General features: G+C 45.0%; 1 protein-coding gene across 1 annotated transcript; it reads left to right on the top strand.

Annotated features, from left to right (window-relative positions):
* The first annotated feature begins 252 nt into the window (after nt 1-252).
* Nucleotides 253-17,542, top strand: LOC147879650 (protein BTR1-like). Its single transcript, XM_087371571.1, has 8 exons — nt 253-1,086; nt 1,791-2,032; nt 2,237-2,343; nt 15,907-16,100; nt 16,220-16,344; nt 16,433-16,597; nt 16,705-16,766; nt 16,853-17,542. Exons 1-8 carry the CDS (start codon nt 1,008-1,010, stop codon nt 16,950-16,952), a joined length of 1,074 nt encoding a protein of 357 aa, XP_087227697.1. The 5' UTR covers nt 253-1,007; the 3' UTR covers nt 16,953-17,542.
* Nucleotides 17,543-18,476: the final 934 nt, after the last annotated feature.

Genomic DNA, 18,476 nt, shown 5'->3' with positions numbered 1-18,476 from the left:
CAAGGGAAGCAAGCAAGCAAGCAAGCAAGCAAGCAAAGCAAAGCCAGCTTTCTTCTCTGTCCAGCCATCTACACAAAGTCTCTCTCTCTCTTTTTACAGGCACTTAAACATTACCTGAACAAGAGCATAGGTAGCTCTGCAGATATCTCACACACACACACACACACACACACACTCTCTCTCTCTCTCTCTTTCTCTCTGTGTTTCTGTCCCTCTCTCTCTCTCTCTCTCTCTCTGTGTCTCTCTCTGTCTCTTTCTTTCTTCTCTCTCACACACTTTCTTTTGGGGCGACAATTCTTCTCTGCCTCTCTTCTCTCTCTCTCTCTCTCTCTCACACACAACCATCCTCCCCACACTTCTTTTTGGGGTGACAATTCTTCTCTGTCTCTCTTCTCTCTCTCTCTCACACACACAACCATCCTCCCCACAACTCTTTCCTTCCCATCCTCCTCCCTCCTCCTCCTTCCCTCTTCCTCCCTCCTCTCTCCCCCTCCCTTCCTCCATTTCCCCTCCCTCCCTCCCTCCCCTTCCTTCCTCCCTCCCCCTCTCCCACACCCCATCTCAATCCATTTCTCATCGCCCATCCTGCATCCCTGCCCTCCTACCTTCAGGTTTCTTTCCTCCATCCTTCACCTTTCAGTCACCCCTTCCTCCTTCCTTTCAGACTTCACTCTCATCGCCCATCCTCGCACCCTTTCCCCTCCGCCTTCTCACCGCGATCTACCCACCTTGCTCCGACTTTAGCCCGTCCTTGCTTGCCACCCCTTCCGTCACAAAACTGGGTCTTTAGCACACCACCAAGTTGCACTCTTGTTCTTCGTAATCCCCCTGATTCTACGCAAATAATCTCAAGTTCCACCGATGATTGCCAAATCCTGGAGCTTTAGCGTCAATGCAGCATCGCCCCATACGCAGCGATCGCACAAATAAGGAAAGGAAGCTGATGTACATGCTCTCCCTGGAACAATTTCCCGTTGTATGCTTCATCGTTGTTGACCGTCGCGACGATGGATTCTCCAAGCACGACTGATACCATCAATTCTACGTCCCCACCTCCGCGGGCAGAAGCTGCCGATACCTCTTTCGGTACGGCGATCTCCTTTTGTTGCCCAATGAAAAATACTGCAGTTGGGTCTCCCGTCAATCTGGATCTGCATTGTCATGTGTCGGCTTTGATTCACGCCGCATGGCTACAAATTTACGCAATAGAATTGCTGGTAGTCGTGTTTTCATTCTGGATCTTGCTAGTTGGATATTGCTCGTAAACGTACTTCAGCATCTATGTGAGTAGCAGGCACATTTGGCTGAACAAAGGGCCACACATGGACCTTCTAGATTGGCGTTTCCTTTATCAGTGCCTGAATTGCTTTCGCTCTGAAAGTTGGAAATCGTGAGGTTATCCGTCTCTCCTCTAGAGTATGTTTTGGAGGCCATTGCTTTTAAAATTTTGATTTAGACACTAGTGCTGATGCTAATATATTTGAAGCTGGATATATCTGATCTGATTCAGGCTTTGTTCTTGACTGCGATTCATTCTAGTTTCTTGCAGTCTTAATCTTTTCGTGACCGTGCAGATACTTCGGTGTAACAATCTCGTCCTTACGCAAGTTCAGTCTTTCGATCGGTGTTATTTGGATTTTTTTGGGTGTGCTGTTTCTAGATATTTTACAGAATCGATTGGGGGATAGCACGATTACCTAACCTACTATTCACGTGGCTGGAATTTGTCTAGGGCATGGGTTTTTGTTGGTATTGTGCTAACCCAAATTGCCATTTTTTGTTTTTACCAGAAAACGAGAATAGACCTATTTCCTGCATCAGGTTTCTTATTTCCAATGCAGCGGCAGGCTCAGTAATAGGCAAAGGTGGTGCCACCATAAGTGAGTTTCAGACGCAATCTGGTGCAAGGATTCAACTTTCACGGAATCATGAATATTTCCCTGGAACGACTGACCGTGTGATAGCACTGAGTGGTACCACGAGCGAAATTTTGGCAGCTTTTAACCTTATTCTGTCCAAAATACACAATGAGGTACCCAGATTCACACGGCTTGATATTGCCTCGTCTGCATCTTTATATAGAGAATGATTGAATTCATTGGACTTTGTGCTTCATGTTTCTTGAACCCTTGGAATGTTAAAACGCTTCATGATTGTTTAAGGGGCAATGTGTTCATCCTTGACTTGCATTCAGACAGGCTTATGGTATTGAATTGGGACTGTTTGTTGGGCATAGGATGAACAGGCTGAAGATGACCTTGATCCTAAGGCCAACCAAGTGAGATTGATTGTTCCTAACGTTGTTTGCGGAGCTATCATTGGCAAGGGGGGTGCAACAATAAGGTATGATTGTAGTACGGCTTTCTGATTTTCTGAATTTTGCTTGAGGAAAGGCTCAGTTGACTCCCGCTGGACTAGTTGTGTGCCTACTACAGGTCTTGGTTTTGTGGAAAAATGGTAGTTGCCTGCAGCCAATTAGGCCAAGTCTTCTGGAAAGTGATGGTCGACTGTAGCCAGTAGGCCGAAAGGGTCGAAGCTCTCTTGTTCAAGTGGGGTTAGGGTAGGCTATGCCATCCCAATTTGCTTGTAAAAAGTAAGAAACGTAAATTCAGGGGATGCAATGTCAGGGGCTTTGAGAAATTTGCAAACATTTTCATTAGTTAAAGGGCTTGTCTATCTTGTTACCCCCTTATAGATGGTTGCATTGAGCTCATGGGTGAGCAACGGTCTGAGACAACAGAATAGCCTTCACCTTGGCAATTTGGATGCCATTGAAGCTGCTTACAGATGATTGCACTGCTTGCAGGTTTGACGATGGATTGAGCCTGCTTACAAAATAGATCATAGCCCATCATTGAGAACGGTTCCCTCTTGTGATTTGATGATAATCAAGAGCCTGCTCGTGCTAACTTTCAACCACCATAGTTTTGGTGTATGAGATTGCTTTTGATTAGATCTTCTGAGTCTCACCTTTGACTGATGATAGAAAAACGTGAATTATTTGAGTATAATGGTTAAATGGGCACCTCTTTATGCAATGATTACATATCTTCTCTTTAGCCTATCTTCTTTTGGCGAAAGTTATAAATCTTCAGCTTATTCCTGAGAGTTCTTAGGGAGCATTAGCGGGTCCTTCAGAATGCAGTTACTGGAGTCTGGGCTAAATGAGCAAGTCCAGCAGGTCTGGGGCCAAACTCAGATTGGCTACTTCAATGCAAAATCTGGGACATTTGCAGCAGATCAGGTTCTAAAACACTTTTAAAAACCTTCTTACAATGAGGAAAGTGCGTTTGCTTTGCATCTTCCATTGCAGCTTCCCCACAATGAAAATTTGCAGTCATTAGCAAGTTTAAGATGATTGTTCAAGCACAAAGCTCTTCTCCTTATGGAAAAACTACAATCTACATTTCCTCTTCTTCTAGCCAATTGCAGGAAAGTTCCTGACTGAGAATTCCAAACCAGCTTTTAGTCCTCATACTAGCATGTTGGAGCATGTTCATGCAGAGTCAGAGTAAGTGATATAGCGAAGGTGAAAATGGTATGGTATATTGCACTGGGAAGCCATAATATCCTCTGTTTGTGGCCACAAGCAGAAGCTGGCATCTCTGGTCCCTCATAAGTAGAAAAAGCTGTTGGAGCACTCCTGGTGCTCAACACGTGTAAATTTTTTACTAAACCTGGCATTTTTGAGGTTTGCACAGTGGAGAAGCTGATCCAGAACAGGGGTGCTCATTGCAGAGATAGCAGAGGGAGGGGTGATCCAGAACCGCTGTGCTCTTTGCAGAGAGCAGAGGGATCACTCTCCATCATCTGCATACAAATCATCGTGTGGCCCTGATGCAAGGGCCTTCATGCCCCCCAAATGGGGGAAAACAGCTGCAGCTTGGCCTCCATATGAACTTGCTACACACAGTCATTTGAGGGACTTGTTGAAGCAGATGTATCCTAGTTTCAACTGACTTATATTTTAGATATTCAACAGCAGAATTCTATTTGTTTGCTCATAGGATATATTTACAATTCCTTCGACACATTTTAAAGCCCATTTCCTCAACCTAAGATCATGTGTCTTGTGCATGAATTGATTCTATAATGTGTGGGTGATGGTAGCCTTGAAATTGCCAACCTCTCTGGGGGCTGTGGTAGTCCAAAAGCCTTTGGGGTCTAGTTCGATACGCTCTTTGTGATGGGCATATATGGATATGGGGCCTAATCACAATGCACCTGTCCAGTCTCCATACAGGTGTCATTGAAGCTGCCTTGCCCTGCATGGGTATAGCATGTCTTGGGTGTGGACCTTAAGGCCATATGTCAAGAATATAAATGCCCATGCCCTAGATGGCTAAGCTATGGTGGTTACAACTAGGAGGCTGTGGGTATTTAATTCTTTTTTAGAGCAGCTTGAAATATGTTTTTTTTTTTTTTTTGGGGGTTTGGCCGGGGGGTAAAGATGTTTGCTTAGCTTCTGTCGTTCATGTGATATGTCTTCTATATATACATTAAATCCACAACTTCACTTTAGTTCAGGGTGTCATGAAACGATTAGCACTTAATACTAGCTAGGAATCAATAGGACAATTGTAAATTGTTAGGCTATGACCATTGATTGTTATATTTGTAATATTAGGGCATGTAGATCGGCATTGTCAAGATGGCCTATCTTATGGTCATAACTGAATCGTTGGTGTGGTGAACATTTATTGTATTGCTCAATTTATAATCAATAAAGAAAGCATGCATATGCATTAGGCACCTAGGGGGTATTGGTAGTGCTATGGGAAGGTGGGCCGAAGAATACATCTGCTAGATCCTCATGGGAAAGGCCTGTACATGGCTGAATTTGGATATAGCTGAAGGCTGAAAAAATGCTCCCACATAAGCATTGGATATGGAGAGGCTAGGTTGGCTGCAAAGGCTGCTGGGGAAGGGCTGCTTGCTGTGTAATAAAGTTCATTGCCTTAGATGATTGTTTCTTGCCCTTGCAGCCTGTGAGGGGCACCGAGACTTCATCACTCTCTCATTAATTATACCTGTGCTCACTACTGGGTGTAGAAGCGTGGAACACTAACTTTGGGGAGAGAGAGAGAGAGAGAGAGAGAGAGAGAGAGAGATCTCATCATGGTTGCACTCATGGTTATGCTAACTGCTATCTTTATTCTTTATATTTGGGCTTGGTAATCACCAAATACCCTTTATTATACAACTGTTTCTTGCTGCAATGAAGGGGGCTAGGCTATTTCATCTGGGTCCCACTGAAGGGCTGCATCTGTAGTGCTGAGACTATCTGGACTGCGTTGAGGCTGGGCTTAACAGGGGAAGACTGCAGGAACTGCACCCATGAAATGATGGGGTATGGAGGGGCTATGTTGACTGCGTAAGACGCCTCCTGAGAAATGGCTGCTGACTGATGAGGCTACAGGACTAGGTACTGCTGCTCAAGTTAAAGTGTAGCGTTACAAAAAACAAAAATTAAGGCTCAAGGGTCATAATCACTGTATCCTTGAGTAAAAAAATCTGGCGCGGCTCCCTCTTCTTGTCGCTTGCATCGCCTCAACCCGTCTCACTATTTTTCTCTCCCTCCCTTCCCCTGGTGAGTCGCCTCAGTCCTCCGAGTCTCATCTTTCCGTGGCTGTCTCACCCTTCCTGCCTCCTGCCATGCATTGCCTCGCATTAGTATTATGTAGGGAGGTGATGTGGATGGAGGCACTGAGGGTTGAGCAGAGGGAGGGAGAGAGACTGAGTGGAGAGAGAGGGCGAGAAACAAGGGGTGGCTGAGCGAGGGAGAGGAAGATAGCGGAGGGAAGAAACGAGAGAAGTAACGGGAGGGAGAGGAGCCGATGGAGGGAGGAGGGACTGGCCTGAGTGGGATGGAAGAGAGGGGGAGGGGGGAGGGAGCAAGCTGAGTTGAGGGAGAGAGTAGGAGGCGGGCTGAGCAAAGGATGGTGAGGGGAGGAGGGGACTGAAACCGGCCTCTAATCACTCAGAGGGCAATGGAACTGTAAGAAATCCTAGATTTACTATATTTAGAAATGTGCTAAGGAACAGAAAGGAGACTGAGATAGCAGAGAACAAGGAATAATTGTATTGCTTGAATGTCTGTAGGGTAGATGTTGTGTGTCATCCATACAATTGGGCCTCTCTTATATAGAGAGTGGAGAGTCACACATGAAAAGGTGTGTACTCCAAAGGGTATGTGCATGAAGAGGTGTGTACCCCTTGTGAAGGGTGTGACCCTTGATGAGAGGGTACATTACAATAGAAATGTCTCTTCAATAGAATGTCTCTTGTGAAGGGTTGTGCCTCATAGGAAGTGTCCCGTCGAAAGGGCAAGGGTTGTGCCTCATAGGAAGTGTCCCATCGAAAGGGCATACCCTTCCACAAGTGTCCATTCATCAAACCATCCATAAGTCTAGAAATAGAGAAAGGAATACGTCATAGATCGTGACATCCCCTCCCACTCAAAATAAGACCCTGGTGGAGATAATGAACTGATGTAGAAAATATCACTGTAAATTCTGAAAATACTGCTGTAAAATGTCAGGGTACTGCTGTAAGTCTTCATCAGATTGCCAAGTAGCGTCGGAGTTTGTCATCCTGCTTCAACATGTATCCACTTGCTTGGTACTATTTCTTTTTGTTTTTCAATAGTATGCTTATTAAGAAATGAAATGTTTTCCTACTGTTCAGTTACGGACAATGGGGACTAGGTCTAGCATTTGAGGGTGGACCCCCTTGCTTGGGGTTATGGGCATTAGTGACCCACAAGAGTGATGGCCTCTCTTTGAGAGGGACATGTGGAAACCACACCCCACCTGAGTACCCAAACATGGGGCCAATCAAATGCACAGATTGCATACCGACCTAGGAACCATTCAAGAGAATGTTCCTTGAGCTTTGGGTGTGGGCCTGGCAGCATGCCAAGAGTAATGGAGATACAAGATAAGACGACAAACAAATGAGCTCAGTATGGCTCAATCATGACCTTAGAGTACGTCAATAGATAGTCTAAGCTGTTAGGAACCCGTGGGTGCGATCAGAATTAAATTCTGACAACTTTGAAATTATAGGGTTTTTGGAAGTGACGTGGCAGCTGACACGTGGCAGACTGCCACATGGAATCTGAGCTGGCAGGTCAGTCCACCTGTCCCACACATGTGGCAGCATGCATGGCAAGTGGCAGGGCATGCAGGCCAAGTGTTTGGCCCCAAATCTGGTAGATTTGGGGCAGGTTGTGGGCTGTCCTCTTTGGGACTGCAGCCCACCAAAAATCTGGGACAAGTGTCCACCTTCCACTCTAGGCCTGGGGGGGGGGCTGAGCCTATAAAAGAAGGCCTCTCTCCTTCATTCCTCACATGAAAATTTCGTCACTTTTCTTGTCCCTCCTTTTGGATGATGCAGCAGAACCTCTCCAGCTCCTTGGGTGCAGCCAGCTTCTCCCCAGGCCATTCTCTCACCTCAGCAGCACTTTCTCTCTCTACAACAGCACATTCTCTCTCTACAGTTCCAGCCCCTCCTCTCCAGAAATCTGCCCCCTCTCAGCTCTTTTGGAACAGCAGCAGCATCCTCTCTCCTTCACCTAGCCTGGAGCAGCCACAGCCCCTTTCTCTCTCCTGCTGCAGTCTTTCTCTCTCTACTGCAGAATTTCTCTCTCTACTGTTCCAGCCCATTTCCCTTGCAGAAATCTGCCTTTCTATGCACCTCTGGAACAACAGCAGCTCCTCTCTTACATCTCCTCCCTTGGGATCAGCATTGGCACTCTCTCTCTACAGCTACCACTCCATAAAAGCTTTCTCTCTCTAGCCTACAGGCTGTTTTTCTAAGCTGTTCTCATTCCAGCCCCATTTCCACACTCTCCTCACCCAAGGTAGCTTCAGAGGCATCAAGGACTTCATCTACAAAAGGGTCAAGTCACGAAGGGAGCCTGTATTGTCAAGTTTATCTCATTTACAGCACTATTTCATGTTGTTTCTACTATCTTTCTAGAAACTAGTGCTTGTCTCTAATGTTGGATGTAAGTGGTGATTGTTACAGGCTTCTTCCTTGTGGATTGGGCAAGCCAAGAGTTGAAACCTGAGCTTGGAGTCCTCCTTTTTGTTGTCTACCTTGTACATATGCTCTTGAGTCTTGTATCTAGGTCCTAGGTTTTCACTGAGTTCATCAGTTTGGAAGGTGCATTGCACCTTGGTCTTGTATCTCCATTTTCAAGAATAAAGTGAGCCTGGATAAGGAGGGGGGGCCGTCTTGGCCCCTCAATCATATTGCATTTTCCAATGATGTCACTTTGTGTTTAAGCTGTATAAGTCTTAATTCCAGCTTAATTGCAAACTCTTAAGTTCAAGTATATGTGTTTGGCAACTCGCAATTATCTCATTCAAATGCCTCTGCAAAATCCGTTGTCTGAATTGATAGAAAGCACCGAGTAGTTTACATTGGTATCAGAGCTTAGGCAGTGGTCCTGTACTCTGTGCTTTCTCTTGTTGAGTCTCTCCTTCATTGAGTCATCTTGTCATCATGGCAGCCAATGGACCTGACCCTCCTCCTAACCTGCATGAGTTGAGTGCTCTCTTGGCAAACATTGCTCAACAGGTTCAAGTGCTGGAAAGCAGCCAAGCAGAAACTCATGACATAGGGCCCCAATCCCAAGGAAGAGGCCGTGCGGACTACACCAACTCCAACAAGGAGGGAAGATCATCCTCTTCTTCCCCTCCTCGAGGTAGACGGCATCATCGGAGTCCATCTCCTTCGAGACGTCCACGGAGACGAAGGTATGCAAAGCATAAGGTACCTCTTGGAGATAAACTCTTCAAGTTTACCACGTACAAGGGAGAGGACAAGCCCGAGGTCTTGCTGGCCTGGATCCGAGACCTCGAGTATTTCTTTGAGGGGGACGAGTACGAAGACAAGGCGAAGATCCGGTTTGCCGTCCTGCACATGCAAGACCGTGCTTCACTCCGGTGGGCAGCTATGGTCAACACTGGACAGCAAGCCCACACCTGGAAGCGCTTCAAGAAGAACTTGATGAGGCACTTCCTGCCTAAGGAGTTTAAGAGAGATACAATGGTGCAGTGGGACATCCTCCTCCAACGCCAAGAAGAGAAAGTCAGTGAGTATGTTGATCGTTTTTGGGATACTTTGTTAAAAGTTCAAGCATTCAGTAGGAAGGATAAAAAAGAGCAGCAAAGGAAGTTCTTTGCTGGCCTACGGTATATCGTTCAGCATGAGGTGGACATTGCCACTCCTACTTCTCTCGAAGACACCATCAACATCGCCTTGAAGGTGGAGAAGAAACAATCTTTCTTTAACAAGCGAAATGGCAGCAACAACAAGCGGAAGTCCCAGGGAACCTCTTCCAAGGAACAAAAGGGTAAGGAGACAGCAAAGGACGCACCAAAAGAGCAAAAGTCAGCCAGCCAGCCTCCTTCGAAGAAAGCAGCCCGCACTTTCAGCTCATTGTCTCCACAACAGAAGCAAAAGTATTACTCCGAAGGGCAGTGTTTCAAGTGTGGCGATCGAGGCCACCACTTCTACGAATGCCCTCAAGCTGCCAAAAACAGCAGCAACAAAGAAGCAGCCCTCAAAAAGCCAGTTTTGGTAGTTAACAAGGTAGTTTTGCTGGGGAAGGGCTGCTTGCTGTGTAATAAAGTTCATTGCCTTAGATGATTGTTTCTTGCCCTTGCAGCCTGTGAGGGGCACCGAGACTTCATCACTCTCTCATTAATTATACCTGTGCTCACTACTGGGTGTAGAAGCGTGGAACACTAACTTTGGGGAGAGAGAGAGAGAGAGAGAGAGAGAGAGAGAGAGAGATCATCATGGTTGCACTCATGGTTATGCTAACTGCTATCTTTATTCTTTATATTTGGGCTTGGCAATCACCAAATACCCTTTATTATACAACTGTTTCTTGCTGCAATGAAGGGGGCTAGGCTATTTCATCTGGGTCCCACTGAAGGGCTGCATCTGTAGTGCTGAGACTATCTGGACTGCGTTGAGGCTGGGCTTAACAGGGGAAGACTGCAGGAACTGCACCCATGAAATGATGGGGTATGGAGGGGCTATGTTGACTGCGTGAGACGCATCCTGAGAAATGGCTGCTGACTGATGAGGCTACAGGACTAGGTACTGCTGCTTCTGTAAGAGCTGCGGGAACTGTTGCTGGTCCTGCTGCAAGGACTGTTGCTGTCGCTGCTGTGGAGGCTGCTGCTATTGCTCCATCTGAATGAGGGAAAAGGCCTCCTTTTAGCTGGCATCGCACAGACTGGTCTGTAACTGCCTTTTCCACAGACTGGCAAGTTTGCAGAACCCTGCTCAAAGACTGACTGTACCTGTGGCTTGTGCTGGGTCATTGATAGACCAACTATTACCTTTCTGTGATCAATTTGAGCACCATCTGAAGCACCCCAGACTTCCCATCTAGATCTTGGACTAAAATGGTGCGGCCTCGCCCACTCACTACTGCTAGGTGGCCTGAGTTCTTGTTGAGAGGGCCTTTGGGTCCTTGACCTTAGCTCATTCTCTCAAAATTTTGAGCGAGGTCATAAGTGGTGTCATACGTCTTTGGCCTAAAGCTGTGGATATACCACTGGATATCTGACGAGAGACCACGACAGAACTTATCTTCTCATCCCTATTGCTGAGGAGCCACACGTGATTCGCATAGTGGTTGGCCAACTCTGTGGCCCCTTGTACCAGCTCGAAGAACTAGGCATGAAGACGGTCCTCCCATACAGTGGTGGAAAAATTGGGCTCGGATATGCTTCATGAATTCCTCCCAATCATAGTTAGCTATGTCAGCTCTGTGCTGTAATGCTCTTTGCACCACTTGAGTCACCGAGTGACTAGCTTCTCTAGGATGCACTCTTGTCTGTACATACGCTGTACATACGGCAGATGAGAGTGTAGTGGTGCATTATTGTGGGGAACATAGATGTTTCGAGGTGTTGTGGGGAATGCTTTGGTCACTATTTGCAACAACCACACTGTGGGTCATCCACACAAAGGACTGTGCTCTTATGCTTTTGGGCAGTTATTGATGCTTGGGGTAGACGAAGGATGTCTATGATGCTCTCTATAAAAGTTTTCCTTTTTTGGATGCCAACTGTTAAGAGATGATTGACGATGAGGGAAGTTACTCAACTTCAGAAGGTTTCTGCTGTGCTGGTAAGTCTTTGTTAGTTGTCTAGGTTCATGTAGCCTCCAATGGTAAGACATTGAAGCTTCATGTAGGCACTGAGCTCCCCTTCCCCTCTTCTATTAAGTATGACCAAATACACCAAAGCCAGGAACAAATCTGATCAACAAAACAGCCCAATGGATAATTACAAATAATCTGGCTGAAAATGAACCTGTAGTAGCCAGTAGGTGCCCATGACATTGAAAATGGGAAATTCCCATTAATTAGTTTGAGGTCTCACGCGGGTTGAAAATTAAGGTAAGTTAAAGTGTAGCGTTACAAAAAACAAAAATTAAGGCTCAAGGGTCATAATCACTGTATCCTTGAGTAAAAAAATCTGGTGTGGCTCCCTCTTCTTGTCTCTTGCGTCGCCTCAACCCATCTCACTATTCCTTTCTCTCCCTCCCTTCCCCTGGTGAGTCGCCTTAGTCCTCCGAGTCTCATCTTTCCGTGGCTGTCTCACCCTTCCTGCCTCCTGCCATGCATTGCCTCGCATTAGTATTATGTAGGGAGGTGATGTGGATGGAGGCACTGAGGGTTGAGCAGAGGGAGGGAGAGAGACTGAGTGGAGAGAGAGGGCAGACCCGTCATTAACTTAGGTTAATCAAGAGGGAGGGAAAACTAATTAATGTGATTTTATTTTTTGAGAGCCAGTAGGAGTAGGCACCTACAATGAATAGGTCCCCACAATGCATTTTATTCAATGATTTGTATTAGTCGCGCATAGCAATTAAGCTAAGGTATAATGTAAGTTTTGGGAAAGGGCGAATTAACATAAGGTCCAATTATCCTGATTCGAGAATCTTTGCGGCACCTTGATCTAGAACTTTTGCACCGCCTGAGAGGGTATATGAGGAAGAGGGAGAGGGAGACGAGAGGGAGAGGAGAGAGAAAAGGGCATGCTGAGCGGAGGGAGAGGGGGAGGGTAACATTAGAAAAATTCAGAGCTCATTTTGGGGCCTTTTAGTCCAGAAGGAAAATAGCCCTCCACCAATCAAAGGAGGACCAACATACTGTTGGAAAAAATCATAAAAAGAAAAGAAAAAGAAATACCGCGGAGTTTGCATTCAATGAGTATACTTGAGTTACTTTATTATACCTGACATATGGTGCAGAATTTGATATTTCTAACATTACTAGCGCGTCCGGAGCAGGCCGAAATCCCTGGAATGACTTTTGAAATGCTGAAAACGGACCCCCGAAGACTTGAAAAAGGCCAAAACGGCCCGGAAAGCCAGCTATACAAGTGAAAACTGTAACTGGCCTTTGACTGACAAAGGGCAGGATATCTTACTCTATTATCTCACAACACCAAAATACAGCTACCATGTTCCATTGCCATTGCCCAAACACAATACTTAGAGCATACAATTCCACAGCATAGCATCACTGAGCCAAACAAAACAAGGGAGGCTAGAATGCCCCTACTCAATAGCATACACAGTGACACGTGTTGGCTCCAACACTTGGCGCCCCTTGCAGTATTTATTTATTCACTGGTTAGTTCAAATACAAGGGACTCCCTCCTTGAACTCACCCGCAGGTGCAACCCAGTACAATGCCAACCCGTGGCTGTGCAAGTGACCAACTCCTTGTGCTATCCTCTTGGTTCCCTTCAGTAGCCAAGCATATCACAAGGAGAATAACCCAGCATCATGCCAAGCAATGCATCCACATACATCAAAGCCAACACTGAGCCCAACGCTTGCCACTGCTTCCCCAGGAAGAGAGTATCACATCCAGTGTCCCAATCCTCTCCCGGGCCAACGGCAGGGCATCCAACCTTCCAAAAACTCAACAATAATGACAGTAGCACAAAGCAGAAGGAGAAGACAAGAATTCGGCCAATAAAAGGAGCCTATTTCAGCTTGAAAGATCCTCAGAAGATGGTTGAACAGCAGATAGCAGACTCTGGTAGGAGGGAGCTGTCCTTGACTACCTTTTAGCACCAGAAAAGGTAATAAGAGAGAGCGTCCAGCCGTCCAAGAATATGGCTTCAGATGAAGAAAAGGAGAACTTTTGTCTTGAAGAAATTCGAGAAAAGCTTCAGAAAAGGCCCAAAATGGAGGCGCCCTGGTCCAAGGAGCATGCCAACAGCTGGAAACACCAAGGGGAGAAGAACTGTCAGGGAGAAAGCTTCAAAAACGACCTCAGCCAGCCAAGAGAGAGTTGCAAAAATCTGCCATCTTCTTCTAAAGACTGCTCTGGTAGGGGAGAAGACTCAGAACATCAGGGAAGACTAGGGAACGGCTCCAAGGCCTCCTAGGTGCTTCTAGATGTAACACATAGGTGCCATAAGTCAAGGAGAGGCCACACAGACACATGGCAAAAAAGGCGTGGGATTTTAATGCCCTTAGGGGGTCACTTGGTAAATCATGCCTTGGAACCAATAACCCTAGTATATAGGAGCTCTAGTGGGTCAATTTTTAAAGCATGACCCCAGTGAACTAAACCAATGACCTTAGAGAATAGAACCACGCCAATAGCACTAGGAGTTGCACATAAAATCATAGGTACCCTTTGGACATTTACTAATGCCCCTAGCCTGGCACCCCTAGGCCAAATTCAGTGACATTTAGTTTAATCACTTCACCATCATGTCCCCATGACAAAAAACGTACGTTAGTGGGATTATGTCATATTTTATTGTTTTAGAGTAAAAAAAAAGGAAGAAATCTTGAAGTCCTCTTAGGGCCCCAAAATGAGCTTCCTTTTTTCCTAATGAGCGAGAGGGAGAGGGAATGAGCGGTAGCAAGAGGGAGCAAGGGAGGGGGGATGAGCGCGCGAGAGCCGAGTGAGGGAGGGACAAGGCTGAAAGAGAGGAAGGAGCGAGGGCTGAGTAAGAGGCATAGGGAGGGAAGGAGGACAGGGAGGGAGGGAGAGGTGAGGGAGTAGAAGGGGGGCCTAGGCGAGAGATGCATGAAGGGACAGAGCGCAATGAGGGAGGGAGAGGAGGGGGGTAGATGTGTTTTTGGGTAGTTGTGAATTTTTGAAGTCCGAGGACCCAAATAATAGGAGTAGAAACCCATTTTCTTGGGGTGGAACTTCCATGAGGGGCCTGCGGGGAGGTGTCAAAAAAATGGTCCCACTAGCCGCTCAAGAAGAGCCCTGAATCCTTCTCCGGGTGGCCACGAGGGTGTGTACAATGTCATGCCATATGATGCAGAGACTAGATGAATAGGTTTTAGAACCATCTATGGCCTCTGTGCATCTGGATCTCCAGATGTGTTAGGCTGTTAATCTAGCAATAATGTAACATGCTGATTCAATGGAGGGATGACACCTGAACGGAGTAAGAGTCACTGCATCTAGGTGAGTGACTCAGGGTTTACCTTATGAATCGTGGTCCAGACGGAAGGTGATAAACATAGTGCATCTCTTGATCATGCTAAGTAAGGAAGCAATACCATGGAAAATCTAGAAGGGCTCTGCATTAAATGTGCTGATCAATGACGTCCAGTCCACCCTCATGGGTAGGGAAGATGAGGGTATCCCATCCTACGTGGTCCAGACTGTATGAGCTAGGCAAGTAATCCTAGGTGATAAACAAATTGCCTCTCTTGATCATGCTAAGTAAGAAAGCAATACCATGGCAAATCTAGTGAATGTGCCAATCAGTGATGTCCAGCCCACCCTCATGGGTAGGGAAGATGAGGGTATCCCATCCTACCTTGACCATGATATCAATTGTACCATCACGTCCTGATCAAAGGTATTAGGTAGTTATGGATTAACTTCTTGAGCTGGCCGATGCAAGGATGTGTGAAACTGTAACAAAATGCAATTTATTAAGCAGAACCCAAGAGTAAGGGGTTGACAACTAGGGCTCTCGAAGCCAAATTTAGAGTCAGATCACAACAGCTCAAAAATTTGAAGCAAGCCTCCCTCCGTGCATCAACTAGGCAAAACCAACTATACCAAGATCTTAGCCACTTAATTAAGCGTCAGCTTTGTAACACCATCAAGTGTTCAACATTTGGTAAAAGGATCTCTACTCCAATACTATGAAGGCTTTTGAGTCCTGGATCTGTAAAAACTCAAAATAAGCAACTGCTGCTATGACCTTCAATACTACATGAGGTTTAGTGAACCATGATTAAGACAAAACTGTTGAGAGCTCCTAGCATTCGTTGTGATGTTTGCAAATGGCTAGCCCAATGGAGTTTTCAAAAGCTTTCAATTACCTGGTTATGCAGTATAGAGTGATCACCATCTCACTGCAAACCTTGTATGGTCAACATTGAATATTAAGGATGCAAGCAGCTTCCTCCACAGCTTTTTGAGTACAAAAGGATGGGAGGCAGCCATAGAAAATCAATCGCCTTGTGAAATGAACAGCTCTGGCCACCACACATAACTGCCATCATGCTAGCTCATTGAATTTGTTGTGAACAAGGTCTTTGTTTAATTGATGCAAGCTGTAGCTAAGATGTGCAGGGGAGGGGGTAAGGCAGATAGGTGAACATGATAAAAGGAGGGATGGGATGGATAGGTTGCAGTTCTGTGGAATTTGTGATGATCTCTCTTCAAATTGCCATATGAAAGGGGTGATTTGTTTTGAGCGACATGTTTTCTCTTTTACTGGAAATTTGATGTTGAATTGCAGTGTATGCAGGTCTTTGTTGTAGCCAATACATGAGAATGTGTAAAGACATTAATTTATTCATTTCCATCTGAAGTAATAAAATGTGGACAAGTGCGGTGGTAACTGAAGTTCTGAATCTTACGAGCAGGACCTTTGTTGAGGATTCACATGCAAACATCAAATTGTCATCTCAGGAACAGACCATTCCAGGTCTTCGAGATAGGCTTGTTACTATAACTGGGACTTTTGAACAAAAACTCCGTGCTGTTGCACTTATTGTCAGAAAAGTTTCTGAAGATGCAAATTATGCCCAGTATGCATCTGCTCCCCTGCTATATACAGGTAAGACCACACCTGGTCGATTGAACTTTAAAAGAACTGGTGCAGTTCTTGCACGGGATTATTAAGGTCTGCCTTTGTTTCTTTATAACTCAAAAATTTCTGTTGGTGTAAAATGACAGGAAAGAACATGTTGGGGATGCAGCGTTTCCAGGGTGCCTTCCGCACCACTCCTGCAATGTCACCAATTACTTATGGAGTCGGTCCATATGCATCCTATGGTATAAACAATAATTTTCACCCGAAGGTATATCATTGGTTATTCCTCTTCATTTCTTCTTTCACTAGCTGTATGCTTTATATGAAATGCCGATTCATGCTATATGTATCTGCAGGGTGTGATGGCTCCTTTTGTTGCCATGGGGACTACACCAGTGCAGCTCTCATTGCCAGTTATGTCAGCAAGCCCCCCAAGCACATCTGTTACCATAGCTGTCCCAGATGAGTGTATAGGGATTATTGTTGGCCGTGGAGGGAAAACCATCTCAGATATTCAACAGGTTTGACTCTTTTCTTATTGTGTCTTTTGTTGTGTAGTTTTTGCTAGATCCTCATGCTACAATTGGGTAATACCTTACCTTAGTTGTGTTGTGGGCACCTCTAACAGATCAGTGGAGCTCGGATAAAAATATCAGATCGTGGGGATTTCGTGGCAGGCACAACTGATCGGTATGCCTGTCATTCCATCTCAAGGTCTTAAAGTAAAATTATTTTAATAAAGCTGGCATCTGATCTCTATTGCCTTCAACTTGCAGCAAAGTGGCAGTCACTGGAAATCCCGATTGTGTCTATATTGCACAGCAATTGCTTACTCAAAAAATACATCAGAGTCTGTATTCAGATTTTGAGAGATAACTGTTCCCATATAAAGCATTTACGAGGGGAGCTATTGATGTTAATAGACAGGCTTACCCTGTACAAAAGCTAGGGATGAAAGGAAAAATTGTAAACAGCATAAGTGAGATTGACCATCATTGCAATTCAATATTTTGTTACTATCAGCAGTCTCAAAGTTCATTCCTCACTCCTAGGAAGGTTCTGCAATTTTCCATCTCATAGTCTCAATCCTTCCTAATGTACGAAGGTCGGCAAGGCAAGTTTGCCAGCTTTTCCATATACAGACCAGCATGGGATTTGTGGAGTGAGATTCTCAACGCTCATCTACTGCAATGAGTCAATCAAAGTGTGCAAAAGGCCCTACAGCGACCTTGACACCGCTCTGCTTGCAAAATATAGGCATCATCAAACTGAGCGAGCATACCATTGGGCTTCTTATCAGACTGTTCTATTTGTTCAATGTATTCCAGTGGCCTTGTTTTCTAAAAGAGGGCTACCCTCATCATTCCATCTATAGAAAAATCAGAAATTGGAAAGCTGAAATTCATGGTTTGCTCCTAAGAGTGTACAAGTTTGAGGATCGAAGCACAGATATGGTTTATAAATTACTGGCCACATATTTTCAAGAAAATTCTGTAGACCTTCCACAAAACATGGACCTTGTTGAATCTCTCTCTCTCTCTCTATATATATGTGTGTGCGTGTGTGTGTGTGTGTGTGTGTCAATTTGGAAGATGTACAACCAAGCCTAGCTTTGATGCGAGAAAATGAAATGCAAGTATATACTTGGATAGGGATATACTTGCATTTCATTTTCTCGCATCAAAGCTAGGCTTGGTTGTACATCTTCCAAATTGCTCTTTATTTACTAATGGTTAGCTTGTTCAGGCTGATTCTCTGAACCATCAGTGCTTTTCATGATCTGTGAACCATCATTGCCTTTTCGGATCCTTCAAGGGAATGCTAATGCTAATCTTGACGTTGTAAATGGAATATGTTACCCTACTTTAAATCTAGCATTGTGGTCTCTTTTTCTAGATTCTTTTCTAATTTTGAATGTTAGGATAATTGTTTGGCAAATGATTATAAAGTGTGCCTCTAGTTAGTGATCCTTTGAGCCTTCTCTAAAAAAAAGGTGACCTTTAGAGCCTTTGACCTTGTTTGTTGGTGATAGGTTAAGGTTTTGTAAGCTTAATTTCTTTATACAAAATTTGATAATAGTAAGTTTTCTATCCAGTTAAGTTTGTACAAAAGCCAGTAAAATCGATTATCTAATATTGTAGTAGTGTCACACACAAAGGCCTTCTACTGAATGATAGCTTGTTTGATAGTGTCTAGACTGAGGAAATATTTGGTATGGACATTCTCTTTAGATATGTGGAGTAGAGGGTACAAGCCCTTCAAACTTTACTAATGTATAAGTGGGATTTATATGTCATTCTATGTCACATTGAGAAACATACTTGAGCAACGCATGGAGAATTACTTTGAAGGTGTTTCTTCAAATCACTTACGATGTGATAATGAAGCAGCTACGCTCCC

Source organism: Dipteris shenzhenensis, chromosome 33 (assembly GCF_047967505.1).
Source record: "Dipteris shenzhenensis isolate YYH24624 ecotype China chromosome 33, Dip_SZ_1.0, whole genome shotgun sequence".
NCBI classification, from domain to species: domain Eukaryota; kingdom Viridiplantae; phylum Streptophyta; class Polypodiopsida; order Gleicheniales; family Dipteridaceae; genus Dipteris; species Dipteris shenzhenensis.
This window is presented reverse-complemented; position numbering and strand designations above follow the sequence as displayed.